This window comes from Cetorhinus maximus, chromosome 5 (assembly GCF_964194155.1).
Source record: "Cetorhinus maximus chromosome 5, sCetMax3.hap1.1, whole genome shotgun sequence".
In the NCBI taxonomy this organism is placed as follows: Eukaryota; Metazoa; Chordata; class Chondrichthyes; order Lamniformes; family Cetorhinidae; genus Cetorhinus; species Cetorhinus maximus.
In genome coordinates, this window is record NC_135883.1 from 39,310,959 (window position 1) to 39,328,435 (window position 17,477).

At 44.2% G+C, this 17,477-nt stretch overlaps 1 protein-coding gene across 1 annotated transcript in view; it reads right to left on the minus strand.

Annotated features, from left to right (window-relative positions):
- Positions 1–17,477, minus strand: part of LOC144680613 (uncharacterized) — a 447,610-nt gene that overhangs the window by 307,039 nt on the left and 123,094 nt on the right. The window contains exons 10-11 of the mRNA XM_078541787.1: positions 13,078–13,161; positions 9,064–9,126 (exon numbers count right to left, since the gene is read on the minus strand). Coding sequence (XP_078397913.1) covers positions 9,064–9,126; positions 13,078–13,161 — 147 coding nt within the window. The remainder of the gene's footprint in view (positions 1–9,063; positions 9,127–13,077; positions 13,162–17,477) is intronic.

The window sequence follows — 17,477 nt, forward strand, 5'->3', positions numbered from 1 at the left end:
GTTCAGTCATATCCAACTCACAGTGTTCCATTAGCTGCTTCAAATTTGCCACGTAGCATGCAATTATCTCACCCGGGGGTCTATTTTGCGAATTAGACCTGAACCTCTGCATCGTGACTGAGAGCCTGAGTTGAAAATGCCCCCTCACAAGGTCCATCAATTCGTCAAAATTCTTTGAATCTGGGACACTGTCGGTTTTGTTCCCACAATTACTCAAGAGGATCGCTCGCCCCTTCTCTTCCTCCGTAGCACAAGAACATAAGAAATAGGAACAGGAGTAGACCATTTGACCCCTCGAGCTTGCTCCGCCATTCAATAAGATCATGGCTGATCTTCTTGTGTTTCGATTTCCACATTCCCATCTAACCCCGATAACCTTTGATTCCCTTGTCTATCAAGAATCTATCTTCCTCTGCCTTAAAAATATTCAATGACCCCGCCTCCACCACCTTCTGAGGCAGAGAATTCCGAAGCTGCACAATACTCAGAAAAAGTTTCTCCTCATCTCAGTTCGTTTCGTAATCTTGCTTGCTTGAAAAAAGAACGTGAGGCGTTCTATGTATTAAGACTAATCGTCTGTGGCTGGTTCAAAAGAATCAATTCTCCCAAATTGTGGCATTTTGAGAGAGGATAACTTCTTCAATTCTTAACGGAGCTTGCTGCTTACAATCACTGGGCGAGGTACAATGCCGGTTTCTTTTTAACTTGATTTCTTCTGTTCAATCCTGTTTTATCCTTGCCACTAGTTTGTTGTAGGGTGGTCGAGTTGCTTATTTGTAATAGAATTGATCAGTAGACACGTCTTGAGTGGAAACATTGGGCAGGACTTTACGGATCGGGCGTAAAATCTCATGCGACGATGTCGGGTGAGCGTCCCGACTTCATCGTGCACTTGTGAAATATTTCAATCGGCGGGCATGCTGCCGACTTTCGCGCATGCCCACCGACAATTAACAGGCCTATTAAGGCCCTTAATCAAATAATTGAATGCTATTTTTCACTGCCCGTCCAAACTTATGGTTGGCGGGTGGGCGAATCGGCCAGGTGGCCTTTGGATTTTTTATGAAACCTCATCCGTGGGCGGGATGAGGTTTCCAGCAGTAATTAAAAAAAAACATTTTCAATGTCATTTTTCACATGCCCCTCTTCATGTAACTGAGTCACATGTAGGGACATGTTTATATCATTTGTAAAATCTTTATTGGTCAGTGACCAATTCTTCAGCTCCCTGAGGTAGCTCTGTACCCTTGGAGCTGTCAGTACACGCAACCCTGCACATCCGCAGACTTCCATGCTCGTCCTCCTCCCGCCCCCACCCCAGCAGTGCTGAACGTTTCAGCGTGCCTTTCACACTGGCTGGCCGTTAATTGGCCAGCCAGTGTGAAATCGTGGTCGGGGCTCAATTACAGAAAGAGGTCCGCTTTGTGGTCGCTCCCGGGCCCGCCCACCATGCCCGCCTAATGAAGGGAAAATCCTGCCCCTTAAATTCATTTACAATACACTCAGCAGCAACTACATGTGTGTTTTCAACTCCCAGGGCAGAATTTTGAGTCCCACAGGCGGGCATGTGCCCGCCCTGATCGGGAATAAAATAGTGCGTGATGACGTCAGGCGAGCGTCCCGACATCATCGTGCACTCGTGCAATATTTTGGTCAGCAGGCACGCGTGAGAGTCGACAGCGCACCTGCCAATAATTAAAAGGCCTATTAAGACCAATAAATTACCAATTGATCTGTATTTATTGTTGCCCATTCAACCTTATGGTTGGCAGTTGGTAAATAGGCCAGGCGGCCTTTGCATTTTTAGGAAACCTCATCCACAGGTGGGATGAGGTTTCCAACAGTAATTAAAAAACATAAAACTTTTTAAACATCATTTTTAATATGTCCCTGTTCATGTGGCTGAGTCACAGGTGCGGACATGTTTCCCTTATTTTTAAGATCTTTATTTTTCATTGTAAAATTCTTTAGCTCCCTGAGGCAGCTCTGTGCCTTCAGGGAGCTTTCAGTGCGTGCTCCCCTGCGCACATGCAGACTTCAGCCTTTGCGCTCCTCCGCCCCCACCCCGGCAGCGCTTAGATTCTCAGCGTGCATTTCATGCTGGCTGGCTTTTAATTGGCCAGCTAGTGTGAAATCGCGTTTGGGGCCCGATTGTGGGACGAGATCCATTTCGTGGCTGCTCCTGCGCCTGCCCACCGCACCCAAACAACAAAGGGAAATTCCTGCCCTAACTTTAACTCTACACTGACTGTGGAAGTAGCCCACGCTATGCTCCTATTGGTTAATACAGATCATGTGATCTTCTCTAACAAGTATTATTCTTAAAGGTATATTACACACTAAATAAAACCATAATTACTACAAAACCCTTTCTTGTTTCTGTCTCTCTTCAGAAAAAGGCATTCTTAGCAGCTAGGAACTGCAGCAAAACAAAGATGTACATATTCCAGAGCTGATAGCAGGAGTCTTCTGGAGCCTTGTGTACCCTTTTATCTATATGACTGTCTGGAGGTGAACTAAAAAGTGACCTCAAGCTAAGTGATGGACAGGAGGGAGGTGACCATCATGACATCTTGGGTACCTGTCCTGTTTTCATTGGTTAGAAAGGTCCAAACAAGTGATTGACATAGGGTAAACTACCAGCCCATAGGAATAAATTATATTAATGAATGCTTAGAGACAAAAGGCAGTCATTGTCAAGAAGCTGTCCTCATTCAGATGGAAGACGGAACAGCAAGGAGCGAGGAAGGCTTTGGCTTAAGAGCAGAATGCTGCCTTCAAAAGCTGAGATCAACACACACTGTGTCAACCATCCATTCATCCTATGGGATTAGTGATCTGCTCTCAACTGTCATGGGTTGTACACTTCTCCTGTTTATTTAGCTAATGCATCATATCTAAGCTGCTGCCTCTTAACAAACTTAATAAATTACCTTAAAATTACTTACGAATACTTGACTGCCCATCTTGGGTATCTATGGCTCCTGAACCCAAAATCTTACGCAACCATTAAGTGGAGTTAGTCGTCAAAGGCGAAGTTTAGGCTTGACACAGTCAGAGATGCTGAGAGAGCAGAGTCAAGCTAATGGAAATGGAAGGAGATGCCCAAACAGAGAGAAAAGAAGCCAGATAGGTTTATCGAAAGTATGAAGGAAGGAAGAAGAAAGAAGTTGTCCTTATCAATATTTCTTGTCAAATTATATTTTTGTTAAACACATACATCTGTTAAGGAAAAACAATTTTTTTAAACTTGTAAATTATTCTGGTAGCATCGATCATATATGTTTTGGTTATGAATACAGTGTCATACCTAGTGATGGCATGCCCTAGTCTTCACTTTAAAAATGCACTGTGTTCGTATGGAAACTTCTGGAGTTGTCTTTCATTTCTTTCCAATTGACCCTAACAAGATGACTAAGATTGATGCCAAGGATCAGGTGACCTTTGCAACTTCAACACAGAATATTTCAAGCTTCTGGAAAGTTCCTAGTTGAATTACCCTGGGTGGGGTGCTCTCCCGTGAATGGACATGCCCAGGCAGCACTCCTCTGTGGAATTCACACCTGCCATTGTTCATAGTATACTCCAAACTCAGAATCAATGGGCTGAATAATACATGGGGTGGGGTGGCGGTTGGCATGCATCCCCCCTCTCCCACTCCCCTGCAACCACATTGGCGTGGAGCCAACATGCTCCATGCCAACCCCCACAGCCATAAAAGCGCTGAAGGGCGGACTATTCAGGGCTGAGTGGGACTTCCACCCCTCATTAAGTGTCCGACTGGCTGGCAGCTCCATCAGTCCCGGCAGCACCAGGAAGGTGTCAGTGGCTACTGCCAGGACTGCTGGAGAAAAAAGGGTTGGGAGGGTTTGGGTAGGCCAGGGAGAGGTCAGTGGGGGGTGAGGGGGCGGTGGGGGCACATATGTGTTTAAGGGAGGGCTTGGGTAGGAAGGAAGAGGGGTTCAACTTAAGGGGTCTGCCCCGAGAACATGAGATCAGCAAAGGCAGCCCCGGAAAAGTGACACCCCCTTCCTTCCTGCCCTTTAATCACTTGAGGTATAAAAATCCTATTCCTACCCTGCTGCCCATGACAAATGTTTTATGGCGTAGGCAGCAAATTATCAGGGCCAATAGGCTCGATAACAAGCGTAATGACGCTTAATTGTTCATTTAAATATGGTGGGTGGGCTGCCGATTTTGGCGCCTGCACGCCTGCCCCCCCAACCTCCCCCCCCCACCCCCCCCGTATTACGGGGGTGAGCTCAGGGGTGGGCAGGAAGGTGGTGTGATGGAGCCCACCCCATTTTACGCCCTCTCCATTTTACGTGCCCTCACCTCGGGAAAAAACACCCGTGAGGGGATGTAAAATTCTGCCCCAAGTCTCCAAGTTTGTAATTTAACAAAAAAAGAACTTCAGGAAATCAGTTAACCACAAGTGGGTGTGAAGAGCCACCATCTATCTCCATTATATAGCAATAGTTTTCAGCTTTAAGCCATTCTGGATGGACAATAGCAGTTGATCATGTGACCAAGGCAGTAATACCAAAGCATTTTTAAACATGGAGGCTGCCAAATCTTGAAAGTCTACCAGCCAGATTCCTAAATCCAAGTCCACCTCCAAAAAAATTTGACTTCCTGGTACGAAAACCACAAGTGCCTAATTTCGTGACCTGCTAGGCATTCATCTCTTCAAGGAAATCCTGAAATAATCCTGATAGCCAACTCCAGCTATATCAACTCATCTAAACTACAATTCAAGAGTGGAAAAGACTTCTGCAACAATTGTACTCCTACAATGAGCCAAATGCTTGAACTATTAATTATTGTTTTGTTCACAACTTCTAAAAGCACACAATAAAAGCAAAATACTGCGGATGCTGGAAATCTAGAACAAAAACAAAATTACCTGAAAAAACTCAGCAGGTCAGATCCCGCTTCCTGTAAGGACTTCATCCCATTCTCTCAGTTCCTTCGCCTCCGTCGCATCTGTTCTGATGATGCCACTTTCCAAAACAGTTCCTCTGACATGTCTTCCTTCTTCCTTAACCGAGGTTTTCCACCCACGGTGGTTGACAGGGCCCTCAACCGTGTCCGGCCCATCTCCCGCACATCCGCCCTCACACCTTCATCTCCCTCTCAGAACCGTGATAGGGTCCCCCTTGTCCTCACTTATCACCCCACCAGCCTCTGCATTCAAAGGATCATCCTCCGCCATTTCCGTCAACTCCAGCATGATGCCACTACCAAACAAATCTTCCCTTCACGCCCCCCCCCGTCGCTTTCCGCAGGGATCGTTCCCTCCAGGACACCCTGGTCCACTCCTCCATCATCCCCTACACCTCAACCTCCTCCCACGGCACCTTCCCATGCAACCGCAGAAGGTGCAACACCTGCCCCTTTACTTCCCCCTCCGCATCGTCCAAGGGCCCAAACACTCCTTTCAAGTGAAGCAGCACTTCACTTGCACTTCCCTCAATTTAGTCTACTGCATTCGCTGCTCCCAATGCGGTCTCCTCTACATTGGAGAGACCAAACGCAGACTGGGTGACCGCTTTGCGGAACACCTTCGGTCTGTCCGCAAGCATGACCCAGACCTCCCTGTCGCTTGCCATTTCAACACACCACCCTGCTCTCAAGCCCACATGTCCGTCTTTGGCCTGCTGCAATGTTCCAGTGAAGCTCAATGCAAACTGGAGGAACAGCACCTCATCTTCCGACTAGGCACTTTACAGCCTTCCGGACTTAATATTGAGTTCAAAAATTTCAGATCATGAACTCTCTCCTCCATCCCCACCCCCTTTCCGATCCCCCTTTTCCCAATAATTTATAATTTTTTTTTTAACAACTATATTTTTTTCTTTTTCCTTCTATTTTAAAATTTATTTCGATCTATTATTTCATCTCCACCTTTCAGCCCATTTTGATCCCTTTCCCCCATCCCACACGCACTAGGGCCATCTGCCACTAGCTTGCTTCCCTTAATGTCCCCATTAGCACATCCTTTAGATAATATCACCACCGTCAAGACCCCTTTGTCCTTTTGTCTAAGACATCTTTGGCAGTCTCTTCTTGGCCTCCACCTATCACTGGCCCCCTATCGAGCTCGCCTGTCCCACCCCCCTCTACCAGCTTATATTTCATCTCATTTCTATATGTCTTAGTTCTGATGAAGGGTCATACGGACTCGAAACGTCAACTGTATCCCTCTCCACAGATGCTGTCAGACCTGCTGAGTTTTTCCAGGTATTTTTGTTTTTGTTCTAAAAGCACACTATTCTTTCTAACTGTATTTTTTTCTCGAGCATATGTGCGAGTGCTGAGTGATTAACATAGCATTTAGACTTTCAGGTTGAATGCGTGTATAAATAATCCTCTTTATTTAAACCCATAAAAGTTTGCTGTTGCTGTTTATATTGATCACACACTTGGAGAGTTAAAAAACACACACACCTTTTCCAAAACCATGATGATTACAGGCAGTAAGGGAAAGGGTACAAGGTTAGTCATTCTCTCCCGATCCTGTCTGTAACAACAGTAGAAACAACTATACAACCCAACCTGGGAAACTTGCAGGTATTGTTGATGTTGGTTTAATCATATTGTATTCTGGGAACTTAGGTACATGTACCAATTTAATGTATAAGTTGTCTTTTTAAGTGTCTTGGAAAGGAATGTAATATGTTGCAAGACCTGAGAATTTTATTACATTGCTTTCTCTGCTGATCACTCTGCTGGGGAGGTGTAAATAAAGTTAGTTCAATAATGGCTGCCTGCAGTTGAGCATAGGGGGCCATAACTTCTGAGCTCTAGGGTGGCGTATCTAGGGGGTACCCCAAAGATGTGCTGGGGAAGCAGCCACCCCATCTCCCCGATCCCCAAAAGTTTCCAGATAAGGAGTGCATGGCAATTGCCCAGTAAGTTCAAACTTCCAATGGGCATTTGCCCTGCACTGGGAACCATCCGAAAATGCAACTTAATTCGCAAACCTCAAATGGTTCTGACTGTGTTACATCAATAGTTACCCAGAAAAAGTTAGATGAATTAAAACCATTTTTCTCTTCTGGATTACTACTGTACTGACCCACCCTGAAGCCCCAGGGGACCATTCCCACCCCTCCGACCAACCCCCACTGGATTCCCCCACTAACCCTGGCTCCTGACCTTGCCCCCCCCTCCCAACCCCACAGGCCTGACTCCTGACCTTGTGCCCTGCCCAGGGCCAAACCCCAGCCTCTGCCTTCCTGGCAAACCCCGTCCCCCACAATCTCCCTCATTTCCCAAGCCCAACCACCGATCTCCCCCTCTTCTCTAGGCCATTGTCCGACCTCCTCCCCCCATTCCCAGGCCCAACCTCCGATCTCCTTGCCCCCTCCAGGTCCAATTCCCAACCTCCCCACCCAACCCAGGTCCCGCTCCCAACGTCTGCCCTCTCCCCAGGGCTGAGTCCCCAACCTCCCCTGTCTCCAGGCCAGGCCTGAACCAGCAACCCGTGACCTCACCGCCCCGTCCAGGCTCTACTCCCGACCTCCCCTCCCCCAACCTTCCAGGCCCGACTCCTGACCTCCACTCAGCCCCCAGGCCCAACCCTCGACCTCTCCACACCGGCACGACTCCCGAGGCCACCACTGCCCACCCCCACAACAATCTCCAGGCCTGACTCCCAAACTATCCCCCACTTCCCAGGCCCTGCCCCTGACCTCCCCTCCAGGCTGTCTCGCGACCTCCTCCCCCCATTCCCAGGCCCGACCCCCGACTTCCGGGCACCCTCCAGGCCCGGCTCCCAACCTGCCCCGCCAACCCTGGCACCTAACCTCCGCCTTCCACCCCCAGGGCTGACTTTCAACCTCCCCCCTCTCCAGGCCAGGCTTGATCACCAACTCCTGACCTCACCACACCGCCCTTCCAGTCCCTACTCCCGACCTCCCCTCACCCCCTAGGCCAACTCCCGACCTTCCTGCACCGGCCCGACTCCAGAACCCCATCCCCCACAACCTCCAGGCCACCTTCCCAACCTTCCCAACCCCATCCTGGGCCAACTACTGACCTCCCCGCCTCAGACCCGACCCCACCCCGCCCCAAATCCTAACCACAAACCTTATACACTTATATTCTCCTGGCTTGTCAAAGACCTTTAAATTTGGCTGGACCTTTTAAATTAACCAGTTTATGACAGCTGGTGCTGTAAAAAAATGGAGGGGCGGGCTTACTTATCTGCGACTAAGCTGCCTTCGACGGCAGGCCCCAGGAACGAGCTGCACTACACAGATCTTGCCTGGCCTGAGTCAGAAGGTTGGGTGAAATAGGATCGCCTGGATTTCCAGGTAAGTAATTTTGAGCGGAGTGGTAATCCGACTCAATTGCTACTCCCTTGTAAATTAAGGCCCATTAATGTGTTAATCTTACTCATTGCAATACACAACAGATTTGACCCAACTTGTCCTATATCTACTTGCACAACAGCGTGATTGGAGTATCTCCTTGTGACCTAAACCATGTACTTGTCAATCTCTCTGAAGGTGGATCAAATAAACATTTAGTGAAATGGAGCCTCATACAAAGTGTTAAATCACTTTATATCATAACTAATCAAATATAGCAAACAGCCATTTATGAACAGCCTTGAACAAACTTAGAGCTCCTGCTGAGGTCTGCAGTTACTCAAGTGTGTGTTCAGCACTGGGTTGCATGCCACTAACATCTAAATTAGCAGGCAGCACAAAGTTTCTGTGCTGCCTGCATTACTTTGAACGGGTTTGGGCTAATTGTGATCCCTATACCTGATTAATTTGAATTTCCACCCTCCCCACCTTTGTTTTTAAAATGTCAGCTTTACTCGCAATGACTTTCAAAAAATCCTCTCTGTTAAAATAACCTGAAGTATGGCAATAATAATTTTATATAAAAATGTATGACTATTATGTTAAAAATAATTGAGGAGAGTTGCAAATTACAGTTATGTTAATTTTCTGGTCAAATGAAACATCAATCTTAGAAGATAACCATCTCATAAAAAAGCACGCCAGTTTTCTTCAAATATAGGTGTGAAAACCATTTAGTACTCACAGGCTTACCATCTGCACCAGGTCTTCCTAGATTACCATGTTCCCCAGGTACTCCACGTTCTCCCTATAGAAAACCAAATTAAAAATTAATGTAAGTGTTGTCTGAGCCTATTTCTAATCCCCCAAAGCAAAGATCTCTCAGTCGTATTGTTCCATACAATGTGGTTGCAAACCCAGCTGTGGTGAACTGAAAATAAAATGTGTTACTCAATGTTTAGGCACAGTAACTATTGAAAATTTAAATGTTACTCAGCATTTAAAATACAAAGTATTTTTTAAAAATGTGCTTGCATCATCTAACTACAAATATAGGTCATACAGCTCAAAACTCACAGGCCAGAAGATTTCAAAAATAGAAAAAACATGTTTGAAGTCAACTGTGCCAATTAGCACAAAATGTCAGTTTCTTCCAGTAAAATTATCAAAAAAATGTAATCGGCTTTTCCAGCACAGGCAAAGATATACAATAACTGAATACTTAGCAAACTAAGGACAGGATTCTGCATTAGAAAACTCAACAAAAATTAAATGTTTGAATGATTTTCCAACATTAAATCAAGACTTCTTAGGATCTGCTAATAGTTTTTTACTATTACATTATCTTGAACACCCTACACCCACATTAATCTAAGGTATCTGCTTTATGAAGTGCTGTATATGTAGAACTCTACAAAAGGTGTCAACTTTATTTTTACACTCTGTCTGGCTAACATGACCATTACTTTCAAGTAATTGAATTGAAAACAAGGAACATTTTCTACCATTCATAATATCCTTGAATAACAATAACAATGATAATGCATTGCTTTGTAAACATTATTTGAAACGACTATGCCTAAACATTGAGAATTTCCTTGGAGTTTCTCCCAGCAAGGTTACAGAAGTAGAGTAGTAGCAGCTCCAGGAAATCTACTGCCCATAAGTATAAAGTATCAATAGGCAATAATTTAAAAAAGCTCTCTTGCTTCCTGCAATTGTTTCTCTACTCTAACATTATTTCTGTCTACCCCCCTCTCTCTCTCTTGAATTGGCTGTCTCCGTTTCCTTCTGGATGGATCTTCCATAGAGCCTGGAATTAGGAATGTTCGGTTATGAGTAGGTGATTCAATCACTCCAGTCCGCTCTGCTATTCAGCTGCATCATGGTTGATTTGCAACATCAACTCCATTTCCCCGCCTTTGCTCCAAATCAATTGATACCCTTACCCAACCTGCTCAACTTTTCCTCATAAGACAACCCCTTCATCCTAGGAATCAACCTAGTGAACCTTCTTTGAACTGCCTCCAATGCAAGTACATCCCTCCTTAAATAAGGAGACCAACACTGTATGTAGTACTTTAGGTGTAGTCTCACCAATGCCTTGTACATTTGTAGCAAAGCTTTCCTACTTTTATACTCCATCGCCTTGCAATCAAGACCAACATTCCACTTGCCTTCCTAATTACTTGCCATAGTCACATGCTAACTTTTTGTGATTCATGCACGAGGACACCCAGGTCTTTCTGTACCACAGCATTCTGCAGTTTCCCTCCATTTAAATAATATTCTGCTTTTCTATTCTATAAACATAAAGGCTGTGGCCTATGGAGAACTGGACTCAGGACTGTTAAGGTCAGAAGGCTGGCATCAGATCAGCCATTCCAGTGGAGTGCTGATGGCTTCAGTTCACTTGCCTCAAACTGCTGTCTTTCAGGACAGCAGTACAAACCAGGGTTTTGGCTTTTCTCCTCAGAACACCATGTCAATAAAGAATGGAAGGTGAAACAAGACTGCCCAAGCAAGTACCAGAGATGCAGACACCAGTAGTTCCCTGTCAGGAATCAGGAGAGGAAGGGGATCTGGGCAATAAAGGCGGTTCCACAGAAAAGAAGCTTTCAGTGATGATATATGATGTGACACCTCATGCAGTAAATGCTGCCTGAGTCTTTTGTTTCATCTTCTGGTCTTCTTCCTCCTCTTCCATAATAATTTACAAGAGTACGCTCATAGGGAATGCCATACTTGCTCCTGAGAGCCCCTAACAGGGGGTGGATAGTGAGGCGGGTAGGGGCCCAAAAAAATCTCTAGTGTCCTGATCCCATAAAAAGTGTGAAGAAGCAAACCCAAATGTATACAGGCAGGATGGGAAAAAAAGCAGCTTCACAAAGCAATTCCCAAAATCTATTTTCAAAATCTCCAGTAGATTGTGTCAGGAATTCCTCACTGATCAATTGATAGGGCAGCTGCTGCCCCTCAAATCTCAGTCTAAGTTACTCAAAGTGTGTAAGGAGTGAAAACACAGGAACTGGCTTTTGCTCTGCAAGTGAGATAATTTGCGTCTCAGCAGATATCATGGTAGGGCTCAAAAAGAGTGAGGAAATTCAAGGGAAGTGTTTTATAGGCAGCATTCATTGAAATTTCCTCATAAAAACAACCTAAGCTGTTTGTAGATGATTTGGGTTGGATTTTGTTCGCAAGTGGGGCAAACCCATGTTGGGAGGGAGAAGAAAGAGATGGGTGGGAACCAATTCTGGAAACTCTACCCCCATTCCTATTGTGTGGGATAAAGGTGCCGTCACAAGCCTGTATGCACAATCCCAATGCTGGTGGCTCCATTGCGTGGTTGATGATTTCAGAACCCCCCTCTCTCCCCACAATTTTCATGGAGTTGGGCCAGCTTCTGAAGGAGACATGGTTCAGTCCAGCTCAGAGCTGTTGAGAGCCATGGGGGAAAGCCTGTTGTGGAGTTGGGAACCTTTTGACAGGTAAGTTTAAAAGGTGTTGCCAACTTTATATGTCATAATGTTATACTGCATGATAAGTTAAGTATGTTTCTAATGCAGTGATTGATGATAGGGCTTTGCTTAGAAAGGCAAATCATCATTAAATGGACCAGCACTATGAAAGGGGAAAGGTCTTTGATGCATTAGAGTACATTATCTATGGATAGAATGCTCTTTTGTGTTCAACATTATTGAGATTCAGATTTTAGTGTGTCAATTGCATCCTGTACTTTGATATTTTCATTGATGGACAGGTCAGCTATCTGTTCAGCCTTTGAAGCAGTGCAGCAGATGTCTGAGTTCTGTAATTGATGTGTCAGCCATCTGTTCAGCCTTTGACAAAATGCAACAGGTAGTCATCCGGTCCACTGTTTCAAAGGTTATGTATTCGGCTCTAGAGGCTTTGTTGACACTGTGTGCAATGGAGTCTCATTATGAATGCTTCGCTGAGCTGTCAAAAGTAATGCGAGCTTTGTTTTGATTGACAGTTATCTGAACTCCTAAGAGGACTATGCTTTATTGAAGACATTTTTGAATGGCTTTTTGTTTATTTTCATAATCTTATTAAGTGGTCATAAAACTAAGAAGCAGAAGCGACATGAGGAAAAACTATTTCACGCAGAGAGCGGTTGTCTGGAATGCATAGCCTGAGAGTGCGGTGGAGGCAGGTTCAACTGAAGCATTCAAAAGTGAATTAGACTGTTATCTGAAGAGTAAAAATACGGGTTACAGAGTGAAGGTGGGGGGAATTACACTAAGTGAATTGCACATTTGGAGAACTGGTGCATGTATGATGAGCCGAACGGCCTCCTTCTGCTATATAACAATTCTGTGGTTCTGTGATTTATTTGTTACATAGTTGGGAATGCAGTGGGTTGGAGGGAGGTTGTGTTTCTTAACATATAAACCCTCGTCTGGCCCTTCCCTGCTTGTCGGGGGTGGGGCGGGGCAGTTAACATTGAGGCCTGTTTTGTTTCTGATATCTTGTTTGTAAACATGCAACATACATTTTAACCAATTAATAACAACTCTCCTGATTGGCTATAAAAGAAAGGAAAATAATAAATTAGGTCTGTCCTTTATGATTAACATTTATGAGCTATTGAGGGAACAGCAAGATGACAATATTTTTTAAAAAGGCAACTATTTTCCGGACAGCTTTAACTTAACTTTAGTTCACTTAGTCAAGACACAAGATTTTTCTCTGATAAATTCATTTATATTGTAGCCTGTTGGAAAATAACACATCTTACCTTCAGACCTCGAGGGCCAGCTGGTCCTGGGGTACATGTACAAGGGGGCGGTGTAGAACTAACATCATCAAGACTACTGTCACACTGAAATGGAGAAAACAAAACAGTTCAAATAAGGACGATAAACTTTATCCTTGGTTGATATGAGGTAAACTGTATGTAATAGAAACTATATAAAAAAAATTTTGGAAATAGTAAATTAATCTGCAGAAAGGAAAAGGTGCTTTGAGCACAAAACCTAAAAACTTTAACCAAAACATCAGCGAGGCCACCTTCTTTTAGTCCATGTGTCTGGATTTTATCCATTGAGAGTTACAGTGATTGGAAAATGGTACATGTAAAAAATGTTTTTAAAGGTTTTATGTATATCTGTGTAACATTCTTTAGTATTGAACTAATTTTCTATTATATACTGTAGTAATGTTAAAATGGCATCAATCTCAGTGCTGCAATATATTAAAATATGGCCTGAATCTTTTCCGAAGAGTTGGCGGAGAACACAACTCTAACTTCCCTGCAGCAATTTCTGCTCAAAAGAGCGTTGGCTGACAGTAGGCAGGTCTTCCGCCCCTCACTCAGGAGGAAGTCCTACCTTGGAGAGTTGTCGGCCAATTTGATTGGCTGGCAGCTCTCTAGTACCTACAGCAACAGTGCTGCAATGGCCGGAAGAGGAACTGCATGGAGCTGCCTGACAGTCTCAGGCAGTCCTCGGGAACTGGAGACCCAGATAAGTGTCAGGCGTCCTAGGGTAGGGAAGACGTCGTTGGGGGTGGGGCGATCGGGGTCTCAAGAGATAGGCTGGAGGGAGATATGGAGGTCCAGAAGTCACCAAACCTTAAGGGGAAAGCATCCCCAGTTAGAAGTGGACCCACCCCACCCTTCCTGCCCGAGATCTAACTTCTTTATTTTTGGTTTCCCCCACAGAGCTTCAATCCACCTGCCAGCCTAAAAGCCACTTAAGGGCCTCAATTGGGGCAAGGGCGAGCTTCCCATCTGAGGCCCTGCCCGCTCCAGCGTAAAATCACTGTGAGGGCGGGGCAGGCGGAAACCCAGAGGGAATCCTGTCCTTGCAATATCATGCCCCCCCGCTCTGCTACAGAACTAAAGGCTTTTTATCTGAATGCATGCAGCATTTGTAACAAAACGGATGAATTGTCAGCTCAAATAGAAATAAATATGGATGATCTGATAGCCATTACAGAGACATGGCTGCAAAATGACAAAGGTTGGGGCCCAAATATTCAGGGTTACATGACATTTTGGAAGGCCAGGAAGCTAGGAAAAGGTGGTGGGGTAGCTCTGTTAATTAAGGATGACATTAGTACAATAATGAGAGATGACCTTAGTTCTAAAGATCAAGACGTACAATACAATCAGTTTGGGTAGTGATAAGAAATAGCAAATGCAAGAAGTCACTTGTGAGAGTAGTTTATAGGTTTCTTAACAGTAACTACACTGCAGGACAGGGTATACAGGAAGATATAATGGGGGCTTATGAGAAAGGTATGGCAATAATCATGGTTGATTTCGTTCTACATATAGATTGGACGGATCAGATTACCAAAGGTAGCCTGCAAGATGAGTACATAGAGTGCTTTTGGGACAGTTTCTTAGAACAGCACATTCTAGCAACAACCAGAGAGCAGGCTATTTTAGACCTGGTAATGTGCAATGAGACAGGATTAATTAATGACATCATAGTAAAGGTGCCCCTAGGTAGCAGTGATCATAACATAACTGAATTTCACATTCAGCTTGAGGGAGACAAGAGTGGGCCTAAGATTAGTGTTTTAAACTTAAATAAAGGCAATTATAAGGGTATGAAGACAGAGCTGGCTATAGTGAACTGGAAAATTAGGTTAAAGGATAGGTCAGTAGAAGTAGGAACATAAGAACATAGGAGCAGGAGTAGGCCATTCAGCCCATTGAACCTGCTCCACCATTCAATATGATCATGGCTGATCATCCACTTCAATGCCTTTTTCCCTATAATCCCCATATCCCTTTAGGTCATTGACAGATTTCTAATTGCTAATCTCTACTTTAAATATACTCAATGACTAAGCTTCCACAGCCACAGGTAGAGAATTCCAAAGATTTGCTGCCTCTGAGTAAAAGGATTTCTCCTTCTCTCGGTCCTAAGTGGCATCCCCCTTATTTTGAAACTGTGTCCTCTGGTTCTGGACTCCCCAATCAGGGGAAACATCTTACCTGAATCTACCCTGCCTATCCCTTTAAGTATTTTGTAGGCTTCAATGAGATTACCACTCATTCTTTGAAACTCTAGAGAATACAGGCCCAGTTTCCCCATTCTCTCTTCATCGGACAGTCTTGCCATCCTGGAACAAGTCTGATGAATCTTCATTGCGCTCACTCTATGGCAATAAATTCCTTCCTAAGGTAAGGGGATCAAAACGGCACACAGAACTCCAGGTGCAGTCTAATCAAGGATCTATACAATTGAAGCAAGACTTTGCTACTCCTGTACTCAAATCCTCTTGCAGTAAAGGCCAACATTAGGCCTTCCTAATTGCCTGCTGCACCTGCATGTCAGCCTTCAGTGACTTATTGATGAGGACACCCAGGTCCTTTTGTACATAGACACTTTCTAATCTCTTACTTTTTAAGAAGTACTCTGCGCATCTGTTCCTCCTACCAAAGTGGATAACCTCACATTTTTCCACATTATATTCCATCTGCCATGTTCTTGCCCACTCACTAAGTCTGTCCAAATCCTCTTGAAGCCACTTTTCATCTTCCTCACAACACACATTCCCACCTAGCTTTGTGTCATCCACAAACTTGGAAATATTATACTTTGTCCCCACATCCAAATCATTGATATATATCATGAGCAGCTGGGGCCCAAGTACTGATCCCTGTGCTAATACTCACAGCCTACCAATGTGAGAATGACCCATTTATTCCTACTCTCTGCTTTCTGCCTGTTAACCAATCCTTAATCCATGCCAGTATATTACCTCCTATCTCACGTGCTTTAATTTTGTTAACCAACCTCCTGTGGAGGACTTCAAGAGCCTTCTTAAAATCCAGGTAGACTCATTCACTGACTCTCCTTTAGCAATTCTGTTAGTAACATCCTCAAAAAACAACAGCAGGTTCATCAAACATGATGTCCTATTCATAAATCCATGCCGATTATTCCAAATCAGATCATTATTATCCATGTGTCCACTTATCACATCCTTTATAATTGATTCTAGCATTTACAGATGTATGGCCAACAGATCTATAGTTCCCCATTTACTCTCTCCTTCCCTTCTTAACTAGTGCTGTGGCATTTGCTAGCTTTCAATCTGCAGGAACCACTCCAGAATCTACAGAATTTTGGAAGATGGTCACCAATGCATCCACTATCTTCATAGCTACCTCTTTCAACACACTGGGATGTAGATCATCAGGTCTCGGGGACTTATTAACTTCAGTCCCATTCATTTCTCCAATACAACCTTCCTACTAATACAAATTTCTTTCAATTCTTCATTCTCCCTCATCCCTTGGAACTCTAATTCTGGGAGATTTCTTGTATCTTCCTCAGTGAATCACAAAGTAATCATTTAGCTTCCCTGCCATTTCTCTATTCCCCATTATAAATTCCCCTGACTGCCTATAATGGATTTCTTTTAGCTAAACATTTCCTTTCTACATATCTACAGAAGCTTTTACAGTCCATTTTTTATGTTTGCTAGTTTACATTCATATTCTATTCTCCCTTTATCAATTTCTTGATCCTCCTTTGCTGTATTCTAAAATCCTCCCAGTCCTCAGGTTTACTAATGTTTCTGGCAACTTTTTAGGCATTTTCTTTTAATCCTATTTAATCCTTAACTTCCTTTGTTAGCAACGGTTGACTTGATTTTTGGGGGGGTTTTTGTGCCTTAAAAGAAAGTATAATTGTTGTAAACAATGCAATAATTCTTTAAAGATTGTCCATTGCCTATGTACCATCATACTTTCTAATGCATTTTCCCAATCTACCTCAGCCAATTTGCCCCTCATACCTCCATAATTTCCTTTGTTCAAATTTAATACCCTAGCTTCAGATTGAACTACCTCACTTTCAAACATAATGTAAAATTCTATCATATTATGGTCACTCATCTCTAAAGGTTCTTTTACAACAACGCAACAAATGCAATGGAATACATTAAAAGAGGTTTTTCATAACACTCAACAAAGATACTTTCCACCAAGAAGGAAAAACTCTAGGGGCAGGATTTTTACCTTGTTGGGCAGGCGCGGTGGGCGGACCCTGGAGTGGTCGCGAAGCTGGCCGCTGCTCGTGATCGGGCCCCAGCATTGATTTCACACTGGCTGGCCAATTAACAGCCAGCCAGCATAAAACGTGCACTGCAATGCTCAGCGCTGCCGGGGTGGGG